At 39.1% G+C, this 24681-nt stretch overlaps 1 protein-coding gene across 3 annotated transcripts in view; it reads left to right on the forward strand.

Moving 5' to 3' along the window:
* CCDC57 (coiled-coil domain containing 57) overlaps positions 1-24681 on the forward strand; it is a 69150-nt gene that overhangs the window by 23807 nt on the left and 20662 nt on the right. For all 3 annotated transcript variants that reach the window (XM_075216774.1, XM_075216775.1, XM_075216776.1), the window contains 10 exons: positions 3489-3689; positions 7862-8020; positions 12058-12220; positions 12808-12942; positions 18730-18919; positions 19015-19197; positions 20004-20104; positions 20211-20411; positions 21915-21971; positions 22190-22400. In XM_075216774.1, the coding sequence (XP_075072875.1) occupies positions 3489-3689; positions 7862-8020; positions 12058-12220; positions 12808-12942; positions 18730-18919; positions 19015-19197; positions 20004-20104; positions 20211-20411; positions 21915-21971; positions 22190-22400 (1601 nt within the window). The remainder of the gene's footprint in view (positions 1-3488; positions 3690-7861; positions 8021-12057; positions 12221-12807; positions 12943-18729; positions 18920-19014; positions 19198-20003; positions 20105-20210; positions 20412-21914; positions 21972-22189; positions 22401-24681) is intronic.

The following is a 24681-nucleotide window of genomic DNA, read 5'->3' on the forward strand; positions in this document are numbered from 1 at the left end:
TACATTTATGGGATATATACATATATTGTATCATAGTTTATATCCCGGTTTGCCTAAAGCTGTGCCATTTCTCTTTCTCTAATGTATGGCGTTTATTTGGAAAACAATCTAGGTAAATAAAATAGTGATCAAAGATCATGACAATTTGGATACCAGATTAGGTTGCTTGTTTTTCTCAGGACAGACAGAGCTTTTTGAATTATTATATATTTCTATAGTATATGCAGTGTATAGAGAGAAATATTCAGCCCACTGTTACTTTTACATAGCTAATATAACAGTCAGAAATATTCGTCTAGATATATCCAAATTATTGTGATGCCAAATGTCAGCTGCTTTTGGTTCCTGAGTGTTTTGGATTTGCTGGTGTGCCCACCCATGTACACATCCTGGGACTACCATTGTGTGATGCTACATTTCCTGGTCATTAAAACTGCCCGGTTCCAGTAATGACTAGACACCATATTGCCAGAACATTTTATAATTTGTGTTTCTATACCTCAAGTAACCCTCAAAGAGGAAATGGCTGCTGCTTAAATACCCAACCTTCATCATATCTTATCCTGTGAGTTTTCAGTTTTCCAAACATTACTGTCTTGCTGAATTTTGCCATATAGACCACTATGTTAAATCTATACATTAAATCTCCCTTTAAATGTGCAGCCCTACATTGTTTCTTGTAATACTTCTGATAAGGTATAATGTTACAATCATTGCCAGGGTTTTTCTATGACACATGGCTCATTTTTATTATTATATATATATACGATTTTTGTTCTGTGTAAACCATGAGACCTGTACTGTTTTATTTCAGTATCTACATTACTGCAGGATTTAGGAAATAAAGACATGAATTTGTGTCAGCAGCTATGCATTTCGAAAGAACCTTTCATCTAGGCTGAATTGTTGTGTAATCATACTGTAGAAGAAAGGTGAAGCTACCGTGCTGGAATGCCGAATGTTAAGAGTCATACATTTTCATTTTTATGATATTATTCTAGCAGCATGGACATAACTTAAATCGTTATTGCATGCCAAGCTCATTCTGGTGGCTCTTATGTGACCTATGAAGATAAGAGCCCCCCCTTGTTTTGAGAAAGGGGAATTGTTTTTTGGCAGAGATGATCCCAAGATCTTCTGGGTCAAGTAAGAATGAATTAACACTGTTACATTGAAGTTAAAGCTAGCATTCTATCTGGTACCCCCTATGTAGACCTAGAACACTTTAACCCTAGGTAGGTTCAATACAAGCCAAAGGTCTACTACTAATAGTAAACCTAACTCAAGCTCTAAAACTCTCCTAAGAGTGATTATAAATGTTGCTTTCCCAAATTGTAACACTATAGTAAGCCCTTTGGCAGTGTGTATTTATGGAAATGTAAAGATTTTTTTATTGTACTTTTTGATACATTGTGGTTATGAGATAGTCACATAGGACTATTATGAAAAATGTCAGTTATCTTTACAATAGTAATATAAATGTGCAAAATTTAAGTACTTGATCATAAAGGACATTTTTCCATATATAAATTAAGCATACCTTAAAATCGGTAATGTCAAATCCAGGAGCCACAGACTGTTCAGTGAATACATAAAGTCCTCTCTTGATCACAGGCAGCTGATAACTGAGTGTTCTTTGCCAAGCACTGACTGTTATACTCAGGCTGGGTGACATCACAAAGACTCTTTCTTTATGATGTAGGTCACTGACATAATCAGCCTAGTCCAAGCTGTACCTAACCAGCCTGCATATTATCACTGACTGGAGGAAAATTACCTGACATTCTTATATTTGCTGGAGCTGTTTTTACATATTAGTCCTAATTTGTGTTCCCAGCAACGACTATTGTGAACACATATGTTTATCAGGTAAACAAATGTGTCTGCTGGACCTGGAAACTACAACGCACCATTCCATATAACCTTGATAATACCAGCGTTGGTTGGAGCTTTGTCATGTGTGATTGAGGTGGAAGCAATGACAGATTATACGAATAATTGTGATGAGATAATGTAGTGTATATGCAGCAACATCCAACAGTGCCTGTGTCATGCTTAACATCAGATATAGCAAGTGTGAGAAGACTTTGGAGAGACAGTAGATGCTGGCCATAGGTTGTACAAGGGGATATGTTTGAAAAATGGAGAGCATGGGAACTTTCTGTTGACAATATCTTTGTTAGAAGAACACTGGTAGCAAACAGTTTCCTGACCCACAGGGGAACAGTGTGTCAGAGGGTACAGTGAGCAGAATGTGTCAGATAGTGGCATTGGATTATGCATATGGCCAATACGGGGTAGTGAAATGGGAAGATATATATAATTGTGAATGAATATTGGGCAAATGGCTACCAAGTCCTTCCTATGTGTTCAAATATTCCTAGTCAACGCTATAGTGTGCATTTTGTTTAGCCACAAATCCTTAAGGTTGACTAAACAGAACCCAATCTTATTAATGTTAAAAACTTGAGATACATCATCATGTTTTAATTAAATAACTGGTGCAGTAAATCCATCCGTGTAAGCAAGCCCTGTATAAAGCCAGCTAAAATTTTGATGCCAATATATTGTCATAACAAACTGAAACCTTTGTAGTGTTGGTTGGAACAGGCAGGCATTATAGTTTATCTAAAGAAATGTGATAAGACCGACATATTGCACTTGAACTCATCATCATTTTCTGTATACTTATTTTGTTTGTTTCTTATGAATCTGGTCCTAGAATACTACAGTTCACTGTGACCTTATAAATATATTCTGCATGGTTATACACTTAACATTGCATCTTTTCCCTACACACTGTGGAGACAGCCATCATATTCGCTAAAACAATATGCATGACAATGCAGCCTAAGGGGTATATTTACTAAACTGCAGGTTTGAAAAAGTGGAGATGTTGCCTATAGCAACTAATCAGATTCTAGTTATTTATTTAGTACAGTCTACAAAATGACAGCTAGAATCTGATTGATTGGTTGCTATAGGCAACATCTCCACTTTTTCAAACCTGCCGTTTAGTAAATATACCCCCAAATATTAATTGGGAACCAGTAACATCAGGCTCAAAGGTACAACTTGGAGGCTGCCATTTTGTAACAGTCTTTTAAGCTTTTAACTAATTTATTACTAGATCACTGCTGTGGTGGGGACCTGATTATTTCTTCAAAACAATAACTTAAACAAGTTTTCATCAAAAATTTGATAAGGTTGTAATCGCTCAGTGGGAGGCATTTAGAAAAACTGGTGCAGAGGGTGGTGAAATCTAATTGAACATACATTACATGGTCCTTACACTGTGCTCTAATGAGAGGTTGAACAATAATAACAATACATACTTAGTGCTGTCTTTAAATGTATAAAAAGTATTGAGGAGACAGAAGTTCCCAATTTGATGCTTTAAGGACCCCATTGGTGTTTTATACTAGGTCAGGTCCAATTTAATAGAGGTGTGAAACACACGTTTATTGGTATTAATGGTTGAATTGCAGACATGAACAGCTAGACCGATTAGCTCGTGAGAAGGAGTCAGCACTGGGGTCCATGAAGCAAGCTCACACTGAGCAGCTACAGCAGCTGGAGAAACGTATCAAAGAACTGCAGATATGTGTAGAGACCCTGCAGATGGAGCAGCAAAGAGGCCAGTGCAATCAGCAAGCAATGCTGGCAGAAAAAGACAACACCATTGACAAGTGAGTAACAACACAAGAAATGCTAAACATTTTTCCTGGCCTTTACTATTATTATTATTATTATTATTATTATTATTGTTTATATAGCACCAATAATATTATGCAGCACTGTACAAATGATATGTAATCATATACATCAATCCCTGCCCCATTGGAGCTTACAGTGAAGCCGGAGCACCTGGTGGAAACCGACACAAACATGGGGAAGATATGCAATGATATTAGCTGTGGTAATTTACCCAGAATGCTCTACACAGTTTCAGCATTTTGATATTCTATTAGTGGGAGCCACTAACAGTGAACATTGTAGTGGGAACCAGGTTTAGTATCATAACGTTTAGCTGTTGTTTTCTTTGCAGTTGATAAATTAGAGCAGATATCACTTCCCCACACACCCCACCCATTCCATTACACCTGTTCCGGCTGAGCTGAGCAGTCAATTAAGGAGAATGCTATTATATATAAGTACAACCTGAATAAACTGTAAATCACAGCAAATGAAAACCAAAATGGCTTCTGCGTTGGGCTGTAGGAAATATGTGATGTTGAAAAACCCATGTGTAGGTTACATATTGGATAATGTTAAAAATTGTTTCCTTGTTGACTTTCTTTAGCAAAAACATAAATATCTAAATCCGTGCTTAGAATTTGGCACATTTTTACCTGATAGTCTTTTTTAAGTAGATCTGTGCCTCAGAAAAAAACACTCAGATAAGTTTCAGGATTACATTAAATGTCCTCTAAATCAGTGACGTTATGTTGTATCTGAGCCAGTTATTGATTCAGAGAAAAAAAATATGATGTTTCACATAGAAATGGACTGATGTCATATGTTGTTTTTTTCCTCTCTCTTTTAATAATGAGATGAATGGCAGCACAGTAGCTCTTGGTTTGCATGGGTTTCCTACTGGTGCTCTGGTTTTCTCCTACAGCACAAACACCTATTGATAGGTTAATTAGCTTCTGACAAAACAAGCCTGTGTGTGTGAGGGAATTTAGAATGTGAGCTCCAATGGGACAGGGACTTATGGGAATGACTACATATTCTCTGTACAGCGCTGCATTATATGACTGGCACTGTATAAATAAGCAATGATAATAATAATAGTGAATTTTAAGATTGACGGCTTTCCTTTAAACATCCAGAAGAAATTGATAAAAAAGTGATGATACTTTGCAGGTGAGTGCTTGCAAAAGGTGCAGGAAATTTATTCCCCCAATCACCACTGCGTTTACAAATAAGTTAAAATACTGAGATAAATATTTCTTATTTTGCTACTATTAGTGCATCCGGTAGTGCACAATCACTGTGTATAGCATGCATTCTAGTCAAATCAAGCTACTTAAGGTGTTAAAAAGGTTCTTGTCATGCATTTGGGCCATAGCCCGGGCCTCAACCACCAACCACTCCCCACTGTCACCCCCGGCAACCACCAACCACTCCCAACTGTCACCCCCGGCAACCACCAACCACTCCCAACTGTCACCCCCGGCAACCACCAACCACTCCCAACTGTCACTTCTCCTTCAAGAAATATATATATATTTTTTTAAAATCTTTATAAACACTTTTAACAATTAACAAATTAAATTAACAAATTAAAAACATCTTAGTATACCAAATTTCAGCCCTTTCTGAATTTAGTAGGTCAGTGTATAACTCCGCCCAGCAGGTGGCGCTGCAGCTTGGTTTTATTTTTTCCACACACACACACAGACAGACTAACACACGCCACTAAGCATTTATATTATAGATAGTCTTGCACTTGGTCTCACTATTCCAGATCATTCCTACAGCATGATTTCCACACATGACTTCAATAGAGAAAATAGTCATACTAGCATCACTTGTGTCTTATATATCTATAAGCTCCTGTATGTAATATCTGTGTAATCGGTGAGAGTTGATGTAATCACTTCAGTGTTCATTAGGAAAATGTGTATTATAAGGAATAACACACCCCCTACTGTAAATTACTATGAATATCATGAAGTCATGTCAGAGATTTGTGACACTCAGCCTGCAGTCTTGTGTTTTCCTAAGTTCACAGAAGTCCTCGGTGACAGGTAGCATCCTTACAATTAGCAGTATAAGCAGTATATTATCCCTTGTATAGATATGAGTATCCTGTTTTATTCCTCAGTTTTACCATCCTGTCAGAGGTGATGAACATCAGAACCGTACTCCGCCACTCTACCAGAATATTTGGGAGGCTTCTGGAATCCGGGAGAGCAGGCTCTCGAATCCTACCCACTTCATAGTGAACTTGGCAGGATGGGGCCTCCCTGACGTAATTCCTTGCGAATTACAATATTTTAGCATCCTCAAATGATGTGATCACAACTTTTTTCATCCCCTCAGAGTTCCTGTGGGGGAGGGGGTGAAGTGCAACTGCAGACGAGGGCAGGGCACTGTGAATTATGCCATTTTGTCTGTGGCCAACTCTGCAGTTGAATTTCACCTCTTCTCCGGGAACTCCTGAAATGGACAAAAAAAAAAGTTGACAAGTATGATCAAAACACAGTCAGTCATTGTAATGTGATGCATTTTGCTTTGTTTGAGTACATTTTATAAGCAAAATGCTTTAATATGTGCGCATAAAACAGTGTAATTGAACACTGAAATTCTAAAATGGTAACACTTCTAAGTCACCTTATTGTCATTAAATTTAAAGCATAATTGAGTATCAAGTGAACAGGACATGCCCAAATGAGATAAAAGGTAGTACTGTTCTGTGTTGCAGAAAATGTCTGCTCAAAATGACCGCTAGGAATAGGGTATATGCCTCATGCAGAAAATGGGCACAACTGCATCTGAAAAAATGTTTCTGATAAATTTGCATTTTTTATGTTCAGTAGTATTATCTTTAAAATGGTAGGTGGCACAGTTGCTTTGTTGTGCATTCAGCCATAGGGAGCAAAGGAAAAAAACATGAGAAGGCCATTGAGTGGAGGAATGCCTTCAAATACAGGGGTGGAATCTAGATTATAGATTTACAAAGGGTTTTTTTTTTATTTCGGAGTGTAAGGTTATGCATAAGAAAGAGGAAGAAGCTATATTATGTGTTTCCGGGTCTCTACAACCTCCTCCAGATTTCTAGTCCTATCAGGTTAAGAAACCTTTAGGGGCTTGGGCTTGACAAATCGCATCATTTTGGCCCCGCCCCCTAAACGGTTGGCGCAATTTTGGGCAAGTACAGCAAAGGCCGGGGCTAAGATCATGCGATATTTGCATCATTAAACCCTTCACTTATCTATTGCGGGGGCGAGAACCGGGAGGTTGCCTTGCTCTCCCGGAAGGTCTCCCAGAAATGCACGATTCTCCCAGACATTCCGGGAGAGTAGGCAACTATGCGTTAAAGAAAAGCAGCTAATGAATCTCTACAGACTGAAGTGTCCTTTTCATTTCTGTCTCAATTACTGAAGTCATGTTGTCTTACCTGTCAGTCTTTGATTAAATCTTGGTCTCCTTGTGCGCAGTATGTGTATGTTACATTTCTAAACCAGTACTAACAAAGACATACAGGATTTTTAATCCCAAAGTTTCTTTGTTTGCAATAGCTAACTAATAATAAACCCTTTAGCTTGGGTTAATTTACCACATGCAAGTATTGTCCAACCTTTTTACAGAAATGTCCACTGACATATCATAATTATGTGCCCGCTACCTACTTACTAAGAATTGCCATATGTAGCCCATGTCCCACTGGAAGGGCAGCTGTGTCACTGTTGCTGTGAAATATTGTTGTTTGCTAACATTTATAGGTAACTGCAAGTGGGCCAAGGGTCGAGAGTGTAACGGTAACTGAGACATAGATGTAATTACCAGTTTCTGCACTTCGTCATGCTCCTGCCATAGGGATTTAGCCCTTTAACAGTGTTCTTTCTGCACTAATATCAGATGTTAGCCTCACTTCTTAGAACAGCCATCTTTTTCCTTTGTTACTTCAAAGAATAACCAAATGGGAAATGGAGCTCCATGTGTCAATGGGCTCCTATTCATCTAATTATTCCAGTACTGCTTCAACTTCTGGTCATAGAAGTAACTGCACAGACAGTATACTGAGTGAATATTTGTAAATTAAAACATCTCGGATGAAACTGGGGTGATGAAAAAGCTTTCCACTTATTTCTACTCTGGTCCATGAATCTATTTTTCTAACTATTTAAAGGTTAAAGGAAGAGACTAATACATTGAAGACTGGCTGGGATTCCTACATCACCCAAGTATCAAAAGACACTGTAAATAAAGACCTTCAGATTCAGTCCTTGCTAGAAGAGGAGGAGAAGGTTACTGCTCAGATGACTAAATACCAGAGGGACATTGAGAGGTAGGTGGGATTCATATAGATGTGATGTGTAATTTCAACCAGCCACAAACTGTGATTTTGGTTTGGTTAATAGACCAGGTTGACCATTCATTGTGTTGTGTTGTGTGTATGGGTTTGTCTTGACTTGTTTGGCAGAGTAGATTGGCTTTGCTTGGAATTTATTTTTTATTTTAGTCGTCATCTCTGACAACTTCCAGTGCAGATAGGAGGCAGGGAGCAAACAAGGGAACATGTTTTGTCCCCTTGGCTCCTTGACAACAGGGATATGTCCAGCCTGCTCTGTGTTTAATTTGGATTAGGGCTGGATGATCTGGAAGGTAAGGGCACACCAACCTGGAGATCTAAAGGACCTCTCCCAGTCATCTTTGCCTCACTTCCTCAACTTTTCCTTCAAAGGCTTCTTACTTGGTTCTGTGCAAATTATGATGGACCCCAATCAAGAATAATACCACCACATTATGCTCTTAGCATCAGGGCAGGGTATGATGTCAGAAGCTGAAAAATCAGTAAATTAGATGGCCTGGAATGGATATGTGAAGAGAAGCTGACAAAGTTAGGAATATCTATATCAGTAATGCTTAGGTAGAGTATATTCTTTACTATACTGTAAGAATGTTTTAAAGACGCCATCTTTGTACAGATGACCAAGGTAAAAATCTATATCTAGTACAGGCCGATGGGCTCGCATACCCTATTTTCCAGGAAACAGCTTATTACTTCAGTTAGTGGCATTTGGATCAAATTTATCAGATATGTTAAGACATATTGTAACCTTAGGGTCTGGTTAGCAATGTGTTGTTTTGTCAAAGGTCCTGAATATCCCCTACTGACAGTGAGAAGCATATACTAGGATCTATTGCACTTGACCCTCTCCTCCCCTGACCAAGAGACAAGCTGACCAGCTAGGTAATAGACCTACATATCTGGTAAGACCACCATTCTAAATGGCTTTGTAGAATTTTGAAACTAATCCTGGGCTGTCTATACTTCCATGTAAACAAAAACAATAAAAAAAAGGTATGTGTCTTCTTAATTATCAACTGCGAGATTAACACTAGGGAATGTTGCAATATGTTAAGTACTTTGGGCATAATAATAAAAGTAAGCAGCAAATCCTAGATTTGTTTGTGCTATAATCAAATAAAGATTTGTCATTCCATAAATATTATTCTGGGCACCTTGTCCCACTAGTATGTTATCTGTGAGGACCAGGCCATGGTCAACAGGCACTTGTGTGGGTACCAAAACATCTATAGGTAGTTTATTTGATTTGGTAGATGAGTTCCTACCTTAATGAGTGATCACTTTAGGTGCTCTTGCCAATGTGGAGCTTGGATCATGGAAGAAGAGTATTCTGTCTTCTGTGCAGAGCAATTTATTTTAAGAAAGGCATTTCTTTTCAGCCCCACTATCAGATCAAACAGTCCAGAGGTTCTACTGCTATAGCATATAGAATTGGAGAAACCTCGCTTAATGGTGCCCCTTTACAGTAAGAAATCATCTGTTGTCCAGCCATTAGCACGTACCCAAGCTGGGAAGAGGAATATACAAATACATGTGCATCTGTAGGAGCCAGCCAAAGTAGAATCCTTGCTATTCTTGGGGAGGATAACTTTCATTGCTTCAGACATGGACTGGATGGTGAATTATAAGCATGCAACAGGTGGGGAATCAGTATTTCTGTGAAAGCTTTATAAAACTTCTATGGGAGTCCATCAATATTAGAGGCCTTACCCATGGGAAGGATGTAGCAGCATTGACATTCTCCTCCTTGGTAAAGGGGACACATAGTAGCACAGCCTGGTCCATATTTGCTTAGCTCTGTTTAAACAAGAATACATTTGTAAACCTGAAGTTTAACCTTTTCTGTCATTGATTCCTTTTATAGAGTAATTTTAAAGAAAATAAGTAATGGTTCAAACATGCATGTACTTGTTTTCTTCATCTTTGATTTAGTGGTAATTTTGTAAAGCCCCAAATCACTGAACTATAAAATCAAGTGTTCCTTATATATCATGGTTTATATTTGTTGCTTTTGATGTATTTCCTCCTCCTCCTTGGTCTCACTCCTCTCCCCCATCACCACTCTTTATTGCCCCGATGAGGCTGTCTCTTTCTATAATCACGCACTCAAAACTAACCCTTTATCTTCAAAAGTGCTCCTGCAGTGCAGAAAGTCATACACTTTATACTGACTTCCTCTTCTCCCCTCCTTGCTCTCTGCTGTCGACTTTGCTACTCGCTTCAACACCAAAATTGAGTCAATACGTCATGACATCTCCTCCCAGCAGTCCGATGCCTTGGGTTCAACCTCAACTCCTCCCTCTCCTTCAAAGATCACATTCTGTCCTTATCAAAATCCTGCTACTTCCACCTCTGGAATATATCGAAGATACGGCCCTTTCTCACCACGGAAGCCACCAAAATTCTTATTCACTCTCTTCTAATCTCTCACCTTGACTACTGTATACTCCTCCTATCTGGCTTACCTGACTCACCTTTCCCCTCTTAGGTTTGTCCTCATTTTTCCCTCCCGCCGCTCTGTCTGCTGTCCCCCTCTACCAGTCCCTACATTGGCTCCCCATGGCCTACAGAATTAAATTCAATCTCCTCACCTTCAAAGCTCTCACGCAAGTCTCCCCCCCTATATCTCCAACCTCAGCTGTGCCTACACTCCTTGCCGCTCCCTGCGCTCTGCCAATGACCACCACCACCTCACTACTTCAGTGATCACCTCTTCAAACTCCCGACTCCAGGGCTTTGCCCGGGCTGCTTCTCGGCTGTGGAATGATCTCCCACACTCCATCAGGTTAACCTCTACTCTCAAAAGCTTCAAGCGTGCCGTTATGACTCCTTTCTTTATTCAAGCCTACCAGCCTTCCTCCTAACTCCCTTGTCCCAGCTTTCTGCCTCACTCCCTCAGACGGTACCACCCTATTTGTTTCTCCCCCTTTCCTTTAGGATGTAAGCTCTCATGAGCAGGGCCCTCTTTCATTGTGTTATCCTTCTAATATTCCATCACCTTCTGTACCTCTTTGCCGGCATCCCTAGCCCTGTTTTTTTAAGCTTAGGCCTACTTCTCACTGATTACTACCAACACTCTCACTCACTGTCCCTCATATAATTTGATCTACATTGCCCAATTTACCTGTTTTTTTTTATTCATTCAGTATGTCTGGTCTTTGTATTGTGTTCTTTTTTTATCATGTTATGTGTTATGGATCACTGCTTTCTGTATATGTCATGTACAGTGCTGTGGACCCTTTGTGGTGTCTTATAAATTAAAAATGATAATATTAATATGTCAATAGTGCATGAAGTAACAGCAGTGTACGTATTTAAATAGCATTCCCACTGTGGCCACTGGGTGTCACTATTTTCACGTAAATATTTCTGGATAGCAGTATTTCTATACATAAACGTGGCCATTTAAATTTAATGTAATGAGAGAAAAAGTTAGTTTGCATACATCTTTGTCATCATCATTTATTCATATAGTGCAGGCATATTCTGTAGTGCTTTACAATTGGAAGCAAACACCGTAAAACCAATACTGGTAATACAGAGAGGTAAGAAGGTCCTGCCCACAAGCTTACAATTTATGAAGTAATACATGTAAAATGTGTTGGTAAATTGTAGAATTACTTGATTCCCAGATTTTATCTGAATACTGTTGTAGTACTGTTGTAGTGGTCAGAGTGTACAGGACTGTCAAAAGGTCAGCCTCACTTGTTATAAAAACTGAAAGTGGGAGGGATAATCAAATATTTAATGGATACCATCATCAGTGTAGTGTAAAATTCTTTTTATGTTTAACCCCTTAAAGTCCAGGTTACTTTGTAGTTTGGTGACCAAACACAATTTGCCATTATTGCTTGGCACTGGTGAAATGAGGATAGATTTTTTTTTTACTTCTTAGTAGATCCAAATGTTTTTTTTGTGACCGATAGAGCGTTACTTTGGTAACATGTCATTGTAATTTTCATCAGTTTTTAACTTTGTGGTGTCATCTTTACATACCATAATTTTCTCACCAGGTACCAGCAACAGCTGGCGTGTTCATTGGAGAGGGAGCGTATGTTTGAGCAGGCGAAAGTGCAGGCTGAGCTGGACTGGCAAAAGCGCTGCGACCAGACAGAGAAAGCTCAGTATCAGAAATCTGAGGAATTGATAGAAAGTCTCAGTAGAGCGAAGGAACAGGTATGTGACGATTAAAATCCACTTACTGTTCAAGGCCATATGTTTATCTTGCACCATTACTCTGGGCGCCAGAGTCTGTTCTGTACACATACTGTGGGAATATTTTCTGCAATAAGTAGAACTAATCTAAAAATATAGATTCATAAAATATTCTTATTATTTAGATATGTTCGCCATCTTTCAGAATAATAAAATATTTTGTAGCCGTAAATATAGTATTTTAATAAAGTATTGGACTTTCTTGTATTTTTTCTGAAGCATTTGGAAATAACACTAGCTGCTTTCATTTCTTTATTGTACATGTTCGGCAAGTTTTAAAAAACCTAACATTTCAGGGATTTACATATTCATTCTCCATGGTGTTCTATGTATTTAATACACACGCCCATAAAACTCCACTGTAGTTAACAATTCTGAACACTGCAGACAATGTAGAAACTGATACCAAGCAGATGTTTATTAGAGAGCTGCCCGCAGCAGGGGTTTTAGAGAGCTGCCCACGGCAGGGGCTGCAGAGAGGTATCGCCATCTTATACATTTTTGCTGCATTCTATGTGATGAACAGGTTTTTTTTTGTTTGTTTGCAGCTAGAGGCTGAACTGAAGGAAAGGGAGAGGAGACTTAATGAGCTTCAGGTCTTGGTAACCACCCTTTCTTGGGAGAGGGATAAGGCTATGAACATGACCAGGAAACATGGCGTACCAACTGACCAGAGAAAACAGGTACAAAACAAACTTCTGTTTATTTTATCATCATTTATTTATTTAGGTAGTGCCAATAATTCCACAGCACTATAGAGAAAGCACTCACATTAGTCCCTGTCGCAATAGAGCTTACAGTCTAAATTCCCTTATATACAATCAGGTCCATAAATATTGGGACATCGACACAATTCTCATATTTTGGGCTCTATACACCACCACAATGGATTTGAAATGAAATTAACAAGATGTGCTTTAACTGCAGACTTTTAGCTTTAAGTTGAGGGTATTTACATCCAAATCAGGTGAACGGTGTAGGAATTAAAACGGGTTCTATATGTGCCTCCCACTTTTTAAGGGACCAAAAGTAATGGGACAATCGACTCCAAAGCTATTTCATGGACATGTGTGGGCTATTTCCTCATTATTTCATAATCAATTAAGCAGGTAAAAGGTCTGGAGTCGATTCTAGGACAATTGCATTTGGAATTTGTTGCTGTCGACTCTCATTATGAGATCCAAAGAGCTGTCACTATCAGTGAAGCAAACCATCATTAGGCTGAAAAAAATCAAAACAAACCCATCAGAGAGATAGCAAAAACATTAGGTGTGGCCAAATCAACTGTTTGGAACATTTTTAAAAAGAAAGAATGCACCGGAGAGCTCAGCAACACCAAAAGACCCTGAAGACCACGGAAAACAACTGTGGTGGATGACAGAAGAATTTTTTTCCTGGTGAAGAAAAACCCCTTCACAACAGTTGGCCAAATCAAGAACACTCTCCAGGAGGTAGGTGTATATGTGTCAAAGTCAACAATCAAGAGAAGACTTCACAAGAGTGAATATAGAGGGTTCACCACAAGATGTAAACCATTTGTGAGCCACAAAAACAGGAAGACCAGATTAGAGTTTGGCAAACAACATCTAAAAAAGCCATTACAGTTCTGGAACAACATCCTATGGACAGATGAGACAAAGATCCACTTGTACCACAGTGATGGGAAGAGAAGAGTATGGAGAAGTAAAGGAACTGCTCATCATCCAAAACATACCACCTCATCAGTGAAGCATGCTGGTGGTACTGTCATGGCGTGGGCATGTATGGCTGCCAATGGAACTGGTTCCCTTGTATTTATTGATGATGTGACTGCTGACAAAAGCAGCAGGATGAATTCTGAAGTCTTTCGGGCAATATTATCTGTTCATATTCAGTCAAATGCTTCAGAACTCATTGGACGGCACTTCACAGTGCAGATGAACAATAACCTGAAGCATACTGCAAAACCAACCAAAAAGTTTTTTAAGGCTAACAAGTGGAATGTTATGCAATGGCCAAGTCAATCACCTGACCTGAATCCGATTGAGCATGCATTTCACTTGATGAAGACAAAACTGAATGGAAAATGCCCCAAGAACAAGCAGGAACTGAAGACATTTGCAGTAGAGGCCTGGCAGAGCAATCACCAGGGATGAAACCCAGCGTCTGGTAATGTCTATACGTTCCAGACTTCAGGCTGTAATTGACTGCAAAGGATTTGAAACAAAGTATTAAAAAGTGAAAGTTTGATCTAGGATTGTTTAGTTTGTCCCATTACTTTTGGTCCCTTAAAAAGTGGGAGGCACATATAGAAACCATTGTAATTCCCACACCGTTCACCTGATTTGGATGTAAATTCCCTCAAATTAAAGCTGAAAGTCTGCAGTTAAAGCACATCTTGTTCGTTTCATTTCAAATCCATTTTGGTGGTGTATAGAGCCCAAAATATCAGAATTGTGTCAATGTCCCAATATTTATGGACCTGACTGTACACACAGACAAACTAGGGTCAACTTGATAGAAGCCAATTAACATACAAGTATGTGTGACTGGATCACTTATATATAATTTATGGTATAAATTTATTTAAAGGAAATAGCGCTGGGTGCTTATTTATATAATTGCAAATGTACTTATTTTTAAAATTGTGTGTATGTGGGTAAAAGAGATATCTTTATTTCTGAGACCAGGGGAAGAAATTTGTTTGTTTTAACTTTGCTAGAGGAAATACATTATTTCTGAGGTATGTATTTGATACAATAAGCCTTTGTTGAGGAAGTCTTTTGTGTATTTTGGAGTAGGGAAATGCCTTGTTTGGGGTTTAGTAACTTTCTTTGGTAATGTGTATTCTGCAGGTGTTTGAAGAAAGCACCCATGTTAATATCATGCTAATTAGACCTTTTGATGTGTCCAGCACCTGAAGGCACAGGAAGGTTTAATTAGATGTGCTACTAGATTTCCTGTGTCTAAAACAAGATGCAGGAAATCACAGCAAGTTTTAGGATATCACAGATAAGTGTAAATATTGTTAGCTTTGCATTGCATGCAAATCCATGTTTGCATCCTGATTCTAAAAATAGCTCAGACCTCAAGGGACTGGCTTATCCTGCGAGGCTGTGTTCAAATCTGTATAAAAAGCACTGTTTTGGATTTAAAATCGTTGTTCTTGTTTCACCTGACTTGCTCACTGGTACCTCCAACCCGGTGAGCAAATTAACATCACTTGCTTCAGAGACGTGCTTGGAAACTTCTCTATCCCCGTAACCCTCAGATTAGACCCAAAATCTAATCCGTTCCCGGCTGTTTCTGCGGTTTGGACCCAGCTTTCCGGTACCACCGCTCTGCCCGCTTCCCAGCAGCTCTGACCAGTGTGATAGGCCAAGGGGGATTCATCCACAACAACCCTGATCCATAGGAAGAGGTCAGGAGTACCAACCCAGGTACACCAGCAACAAGGTACACTTGCAGCGTCCGTTACCCAGAAGAAACCGGATTGGTTCCTCATAAGAATTATAAGACTTATTTATTAGGTCCAATGCACAGTGGGATGATTAGGAACCTGAATTACTTCAGTGGTGGCAGCATTTGTAAGCCCCTCCTACTGTGGTTAGAGGGCACATTTGGGATAACGAAAAGGAACGGTGGCAAAGTAAGTCCAGTCGGTTCCCAGCAGCAAATATAAGGGTGGCATAGGCGGTCTATCTTGTCACAGTATGTTTTTGAATTGTGGGAGGAAACCGGAGCACCTGAAGGAAACTCACGCAACACTGGGAGAACATACAAACTCCCCACAGATAAGGCCATGGTCGGGAATCAAATTCGTGACCCCAGTGCCTTGCTGCCCACTTCATGTTAATATACAGGGCATAGCTCATATTAGTGGCATGTGCATTACTGCTCATGTAATGGATAATAAATGCTGCTTATGTGTCTTACAAAGGACAGAAGTTGTTCTGTGAGAAGAAAAGTACATTTCACTATAGTGCTAAGTATGTTTGCTTGTCTACCTGAGGCTTTAGCCTGTTTTTCTAGAGTGAACTAGTGTTAGAACAGAACGTTTTACTGCTTCTAAAAGAGGCTTGGATCCCGAGTTACAACTGACTCAGTAGAAAGACAGAACAGTTGTTAATGTTATCTAATCTATAAGACAAACCTTTCTGATTTTTAATTGTGCTATAATGCGGTTGGAAAGAAATCTTATCAGTTAGAAGTAAGCTGTAGAACTATTACTTGTGTCATAAATGCAAAGATTAGCCAAAGTTCTTTGACTTATATGATATATTTTGACTTATATGATAATAAGTAGCACTGAATCCAGTTCAGCTACTCATTAAGAAATTAGCATATGATTAATGGGCATATACCAACGATTGGAGTATAAATCCTGTGAAGGGTTTACTAGTATATAGCAATATGAGATCTTGAGAGAATATCAGAGTGTGAGACTGATTATTTATACAGTCTATTATTTAGTAATTCAGCGGGAGTGGGATTGGTTCCTCATAAAAATTATAAGACTTATTTATTAGGTCCAATGCACAGTGGGATGATTAGAAACCTGAATTACTTCAGAATATACTACTATTTGTTGTAATCAGCTATCTGAATAACAATGGGTCTCCCAAATTATCATCTATCATTCCAATAGTATGGAAGGAATCTATTTCACAAGCCCTTTACAATAGAGCAATTGTGGATAATTCAGCCTGGAAATATATGGATATATGCTTTTGGGAAGCTTATAAATTAACGGTTTAATATGAAAGATATTTTATAATAGGCAGCAATTGGTAACAGGGAAATAAAATCTATAATTAATGTGCATCTGATGAATAATAAAATGTTAAACTAATACAGGAGATGGATATTATCTGATATATAGGGTTCTATTGATACTTTAAATATATTAATCAGTGTTTGGAATTCATAAAGAAATATATATGTGATGAACAACAAATACACACAAATATTGAACCATTTCAACACTTTATGAATAATATATTGCTGTCATATTGAAGAAAATTAGTTACATATAAACCCTTTCTAGCTGGATCCACCTATGGGTTGAATAGAATATTTTAATTCACTTATTTCTTTCTTATTTTCACTTTCTGTGTATTTTAACAACACTTCACCATTAAGGACTAGGGATGTATATTATGTCTTAGGATAATTGTCCAAATTATCGGGATTTTAAATAATGGTTAATAAAGATTAAATTTTTTAATTGCATATTCGCTTTTGTATGGGACTGGAGTGCCTTCAAATAAGTACTATTCTTTGCTTCTTCTTTCTCTGTCGATTAATAGTTGGAAGAGCATCCTCTCACCTTATATTATAATACAATATGATTATAGGGATGAGTCCTAACTCTGTGCGGATCTACTCTCTTTTTGATTAAAGTTCTGTAACCCCCCACATACCCCTGCAATTTTACTGTATCAGACCAGATGGAAATGTCAAAGGGCTCAATGTGCCTCTAATTTTTTAGAAACTTTTGGACCTCTCTAATGTTAGCATTTGATTGACGTTACCCTTATGCCAAGCCAGTTTAAACCTGTGTACTGGATATGTGTTCGTTTAATTTCTTTATTTCTTTATTTTATTTATCTGTACATAATTGTCATGTTCTAGATTCAATAAAAACAGTAGTGGTCATTTACAAAGCACAAATACAGCTTTAGAAACAACAGGGGGCCTTAATTTGTGCATATGCACTTCGGTTTTTACAAGATGATCAAATCACTTTCAAGCCGCAAAAGGGACATCCTAAAATTGAATTATGAAGTCTTTGAACTAGGTAGAGTACAGTCAAAACTAGTACATTTTTTATAATAATATGGATAAAAAGCAGCCATGTTCAAAGGGTAATGCAAATATCACGTCACATGATGACAGAATAAATGACACCTTTAAATGCATTTTGCACTGACATTTAATGCCACGTTTTTCAAATATGCCTAAATAGCTCATCCACCATATTTTATTAATTTATTAACAGTTTTTCTGTAGTGCCTACATATTACGCAACACTTTACAGGGAATATTTAATGAGTCACATCAGTCCTTATCGCAGTGAAGCTTACAATCTGTATTACCTAACACAGTCACACAGTAGCTAGTGTTAATTGTCGGCCAATTAATCTACCTGTAGGAAGGCTTTTTTCAGTAAGGATTTTTTTACATGTCAAATGGTTGTGGCATGGGACACAATCCTGGTGTAATACACTACTATAGACTATCTTCACTGATGGTGTTTTTTAATTGCATGTTCGAGACAATGTTGTGATCTCTTTTATGTGGGACATGTTACCCTCCCATGCACATATGGGTAAACCAACACTGAAGTACTGTTGTCTCTTTGTATGTCAGTGTTGCCCTAATACCTGTGAGCCATCATCTGAAGCAGAATTCTGCCATAGACATCCTATATTTCTGTGATTCATTGTCTGGAGACTTCAGTTGTTCAGTAGCTATTTGCATTTTCATAGACACTTGGAGGCCTGTCAGACTTTCCATCAAGTGAAATTCAGAAGCTGCAAGAACAAAATACAGAACTACGTGAAGTGATCGGCCAGATGAGGAAAGAGATGGAGTCTTTATGTGAGCAGATTTCACCTCCAGCCCCTGAACGGACAGAGCCTCCAACCAGTGACGCTCCAGGGAACGTGGTCTCTGCTGGTAGATATTCATGAAACTTTCTCGCTATAAATTACCCCATAGAATATTACATTTTGCCTTGTGATTGATCTACTTTTATGTATTTATGTCTACAGATTATGCAAAGTCACTTGAAAATGAGATCAGTGATCTAAAACAGAACATCAGACAGACGGAGGAGGAGCTTCAGAAAGCTCTGTCAGCAAAGGACCTTCCTAACCTGCCTTCCACAGCAAAGGCAGTTTCACCAGACAACATATACATCCAAAACCATATCAGCAGCTTGAATGAAACCATTGGTAACAAAAAAAATAGAATATGCTTAAAAATAAAAATTGTTTTCTGTATTTATGAGTTAAGGATGAATGAAAGCCTTTAACAGGCAGGCAGAATAGACTATCTTAAGTCTGAGGAAATTTGAAATGTTGTGAACTTAACTAGTAGGGAAAGTGTTGGTGACACCATTTGTGAGCTCAAACTGTATCAAGACAGCTACTATCCCTAGCTTCTATCCCTAGCTTCTATCCCTAGCTTCTTCAGAAATTCAGGCAGCAAAATATAAAAAGTAAAACCTGAATTCTGCTTCAGAGGTGATGGGAAATTGTAGCATTTCTCTCTTATGGAGGAAATGTCCAGCATTGACTTAATGGAGCCAAATGTCTTCTTGCCTAATTTATTTAGTTGGTTAGATACAATCTGAAATAGTTTGTATCTAATGGTACCCACAGGTAAATAATCTAAAAAATCTTTCCTCCGCATACATCCTGCCCCCATTGATATGTCTTGTTGAGCTGGTAATTTCATTAGCAGTTGCTAATGTCAGGAGAATATCCTGTGCTGGCTTCTTCTGCCTCCGAAAAACGAGTCTTCACTGGTGGGTACTGTTAACTACCTTTTGTTAGAGCGTGTATCTAACCAACTAGGCAAGTTAGACAGGTGTGTGTTTGCATATTTGAGTCTAATTTAGGGCAGAGGTAGTCCGCAGTAGACATATCCTTCAAGGCAAATGTGACTTTTCAAAAGTAAATGTAATTCAGTAAACAGCATACAATCAGAATAGAAAACAATGTAAATTAGGATAACTCAAGGAATCTCTTTCTTTTAGGAGCATTAAGAGCTGACAAAGTGTCATCAGCTGCAGCTGTTAAGAGACTGGAGGCAAGAACAGCTCACTTGGACTCATTGGTTGTAGAACTCACACAGAAGGTAACTTCCAACCTGGCACAGAACTTTGATGATGTTGTAGCTATTCTAATGAAAACGTGCTGAATATAAATATATAACTATGGTGTGACCTCTTACTTGTCCTTAGGTCCAGCAGAAACAGTCAGAAGTCAATCAGTTGCAGTATCAACTGAACAATGAGACGCGCCAGAGCCAGGCGACCATCTCCAGCCTCCAACAGAGGCTGTCTGAACTGGAACTGCAGCTTACTGAGGCCCGGAAGGAGGCAGAGGAATATTTTAAAGGAAACCTAAAGCAAAACCTTGAAACTGTCGGACTGGGGAACGAAGTTAAGATCTCATCTGAGTTATAATGAACCTATAACCTACACACAGATGAGGCAGCCATTTTGTTGGCTGAGCCAATATTCATATTCTGAATGTAGCCTATTAATGCACTAGGGACATCAGTGAGGCACAAAGTCTTATAAATATTCATTAATTACGTAAAATGGCTGCATTCACTGTTTGGAATCTAACTTTCATTATAAATACATTATCTGTTCTAAAATAGTAATTCTGGATTGGGTCTGCTTTGAGGTTTTGAATGAATCATCTACTATGGTGACAATGTTTAACCTGTGCCTAAGCTCTATGACTAAGAATGATTATTACAGGAAGCCAAACAATATATATTGGAATCAGTGTAGTTAATCTAATTCAATAAAAAGGACATTTGTTTTTTATTTTATAAGCTATAGTATATAATACGCAAGTGATGCTATTATATGCATAAACTCCAGTAAATATATCTCTATAATATGTGAATTCTGACATCATCACTAATAATCAGTGAGTTCTGTTGTCATCAATTCAGTATTCATTAGCCAAACTTGTGTGTTATAACTAATAAACCCAATTATTACTGATAACAGAAGTCACCATAGATTTCTGTGACCTGTATGGAGGCAGTCAGCCTGCAGCCACCTGCTTTATATGGTCATAGACCTCTTCAGTGATCTCTAATCTCTATATCATTTACAGTAAGAAGTGCATTATCCTATATACACACTGTGGGCCTGAGTCATTAAGGAGAGCAAAGCATAAAAAAGGAGTAACGTTGTACCTGGGCAAAACCATGTTGCATTGGAGGGGGAGGTAAATTTAAAATGTGGGAACAGATTTATAGTTGGGGTAGAGCATGTCCTAGATCAACTTTAAATGTCAGTGTACAAATAAAAGTATGAAGTATTTGTGTGCCACATGAAAAATAGCCAGTATTTTCCTTATGTGCAAAATAATAAACTAATTTGCATCCCTTGCATGTAACATGGTTTGCCCTGGAAAACACTCGCTCCTTTTTAAGCCTTACTTTCCTTAATAACTGAGGCCCTGTGTGTGTATATAGCTAGACTTAAGATAGATTACAGGAAATACTGTTTAAGTCACTACAATTAATATAATTATTGTTTAAAGTTAAATGAAACTCAAAAACAAATTCTTATTTTATAATGCAATGTACACGATTCCTGGCCATACATGTGACAGCGATTAATGGGTATTTTGTACTGACTTGCATCAGTTTTACAGTCTCAGCTGAAGACTGTGGGCTGCAATAATGACGTCTTACAAAGTGGGTAGTAATGTGCAATATATAGCGAGACTGAAGAAAAATGTATGTTTATGGATATTTTGTTTAAAGCGTAATATGAAAACTTGTCAAAGGGTTAAAACAGATTACATTAGTATACATTGTCAGATTGTACACCTTACTGTTAAACGTAACACAGAGACTTGATTTAATAGGATTTTTGGATTTTAAAAATGAACCTATTTCTGTATTGCACATCTAGGTTTCTGCACTAAAGTTGGAGCTGGCGAGCCAGCGGGTACCTGTAGTTCTCAGTGAGGTATGTGTATATGTTGTGTATATAGAAAATTGTCTTCATTTACCCAGAGGATCACATGTTTTATGATGGCATGGTGTAAATATTTCCCTTGAGGCCTAGGAAACGTATCCTCAAAACCAACTATATTTGTTTTAATATGTTAAGATTTGTCTAACCTTCCCCGTCGAAGCAATTATTTTACAGTCTATTTGTAAGCCATGTGCTGCTTTTGTTTCTAGAGTGAAACTGTAAAAGAACTCCGCAAAGAGATTCTGAACCTTCGCCAGCAACAGGCTGCCCTTACGTGCTCAGGGGATGGTCCTGCAGACCCTTATATACTGAGAAATAAACTAAAGGAAGCCGTGAAGAAAATTTCCCAGCTCAGTCAGGAAAAACAGCAGCTGATTGACATTGGGAACCGACTGCGTGCAGAGCTTGCATCGGCAGACGGTGAGTATGGTGGGCTGCGTTTCTATATACCGTATGGTAGACAGCAAAAAATTAAAAAACTGCATTAAAGAGCATACTAAATACGGGATGTAGTTCACACATATTAAGATTGATCAAGTTTGGCAGCTTTCATGTAGAATAAAATCACTTTTTTGTCTTTCCTACCATTGGGGGACACTGCAAGACATTGGGGTATAGTAAGTGGGACTAGGAGTCTAGGCACTTATCAACTTGTTTGATCTTCATACTCCTCCTAGAAACCTCAGTTTTTTGCTGAGTGCCTAAGAGATAGGTCAATTTGGTATAGGTTCCTGCCTATACCTTATTTAGATATAGGTTTTCATGTTTTTATTTTTCTTTCCTTTTTAGGTGCAGCGCGGGGATCGAACTCAAGACCCAGAGGAGTGAATAGCCTGTCGGCTTTCTACACTCTGGGTCACTGCGGAGGGGGAGCGGAGCAGCAACTTCAGCTCACTCACCCCTCACACTATTGCCAGCAGCCTGTCCTTCCCCTAGATTAACGAGCAACAGGGTGACATAATGCAAGTCTGCCATAGAGACAGCATTTATTTACGAGGTACTAGGTTTTATGCTCATTAGGGACAGTCATACAAACGGCCGCAGTTACTTGTTGCTTGTCGGGCAGGAGTGAATCTTCTCTCGACACGACGGACGTGCCGACAAGTCTCCCCTCCCCCTAAACTACGAGCAACGGGGGACAGAGTAACGATTGCGTTCCTTAGGAGGCGATTCGTTTACCAAATAACTACACACGCTGCCTGGGCACTCTAATAGAAGCGTGCTTGCAATACATGCCGACAGCTATACTATGGTATGCGCTGATCGGTGGTTTACAGAGGTGGCCATCTTTGGGGGAGGTTCTGGAAGAGGAACTTCCCTCCACCCCCTTCCTACTTCCTGGCACAGAAGCGGCCATATTTGGACATGGAGATCATCGTGCTGCACACTGTTCCTCTGCTCTGCCTCTCCTCAACTGGTATCGTTTTTTCTGTTTAATGATGAACTCCATAGAGACATATTACAAACTTTTAAGGCTGTTTTTCACAATCAAGACTATTGTTTTCAGTGCCTTGGGATTGGTGTATAGAGACTTGGTAAGATCTTGTTGTACTGTGTGCAGACTATAGCTCTCAGACTATTTCTTTTAAATATAGTAATTTGTTTAACTAAATCTGTTATACATTCTAAATATGTCTGAGAAGGGGACGTCCAAAAATATGGGATCCTCCGGTATGTCTGCACTATTTATACATGTGCCAAATGTAATGGCAAATTACCTCTTGGACAGCCTAACCCGGAAGCTCTTTGTACGGCTTGTGAAGCCGAAACCCAGGAGAGATGAGGTCCAGCCCAGGGGGCAGCAGCTATGGAAGAACCGCTCTGGGCTAAGCCACTAACAACAGCCATGGCAGAGCTCACCAGGGTGATGTTACGGTCCACAGAAGTACGTGAGTTTCCAGTTTCTCACAGTCCTACACCCTCTCTAGCTGCTGCAGGCACATCCTTTTTGTTTGATTCAGTTCAGGAAGAGGAGCATCTGCTTACAGTATCACACAGGGCCAAGACGGTTATTTCTGATGCGGCCCAGGACCACAATCTTGATTCAGAGCATTCCTCAGAAGAGGAAGGTGAATTAGACATTGATCTACAGGAAGGGGACGCACTTCTTTCTGTAAATTCTGCCTCTGGCCATAATGTTGATGACCTCATTTTGGGTATCAGACATACTTCAAGTTTTGCAGATCCTGAGCCCACGGCTTCTTTCGGGGTTCCCCTTGTTTAAAAATACCAAGGCGCAGGTGGCTGTTTTCCCACAACCCCTCAGATGATGGCGATGGTAACAGACGCCTGGCTGAGGCCAATTAGCAGTTTATATTGCCGGGCAGATTCAAGTCGCTGTACCGTCTCCTGCAGAGGACTCCATTAAATGGGAGGCCTCCCCAAGAGTTGACACTCCTGTAGCATGTTTGTCCTCCTCTTCGGCAATTCCCACTCAGGAGCGGGTCTCACTTAGGGACTCCATGGATGAAGCCCTCCGCTCAGCTTATGTTGCGTCAGGGAGTATGTTTAGACCCACTATGGCGGTGGCCTGGGCTAACAAGGCTACTCAGCAATGGGCTGAACAGTTAGTTAGAGGCATTCAGGATAGCGTTCCACGTGTGGAACTTCTCTCCTTGGCCGAGCATATCCAGGAGACTTCTGATTATGTGGGCCAAGCAGCCATGGATGCTGTTTCCGTTAATTCTAGATTCTCGGCTCT

Source organism: Mixophyes fleayi, chromosome 6 (assembly GCF_038048845.1).
Source record: "Mixophyes fleayi isolate aMixFle1 chromosome 6, aMixFle1.hap1, whole genome shotgun sequence".
NCBI lineage: Eukaryota > Metazoa > Chordata > Amphibia > Anura > Limnodynastidae > Mixophyes > Mixophyes fleayi.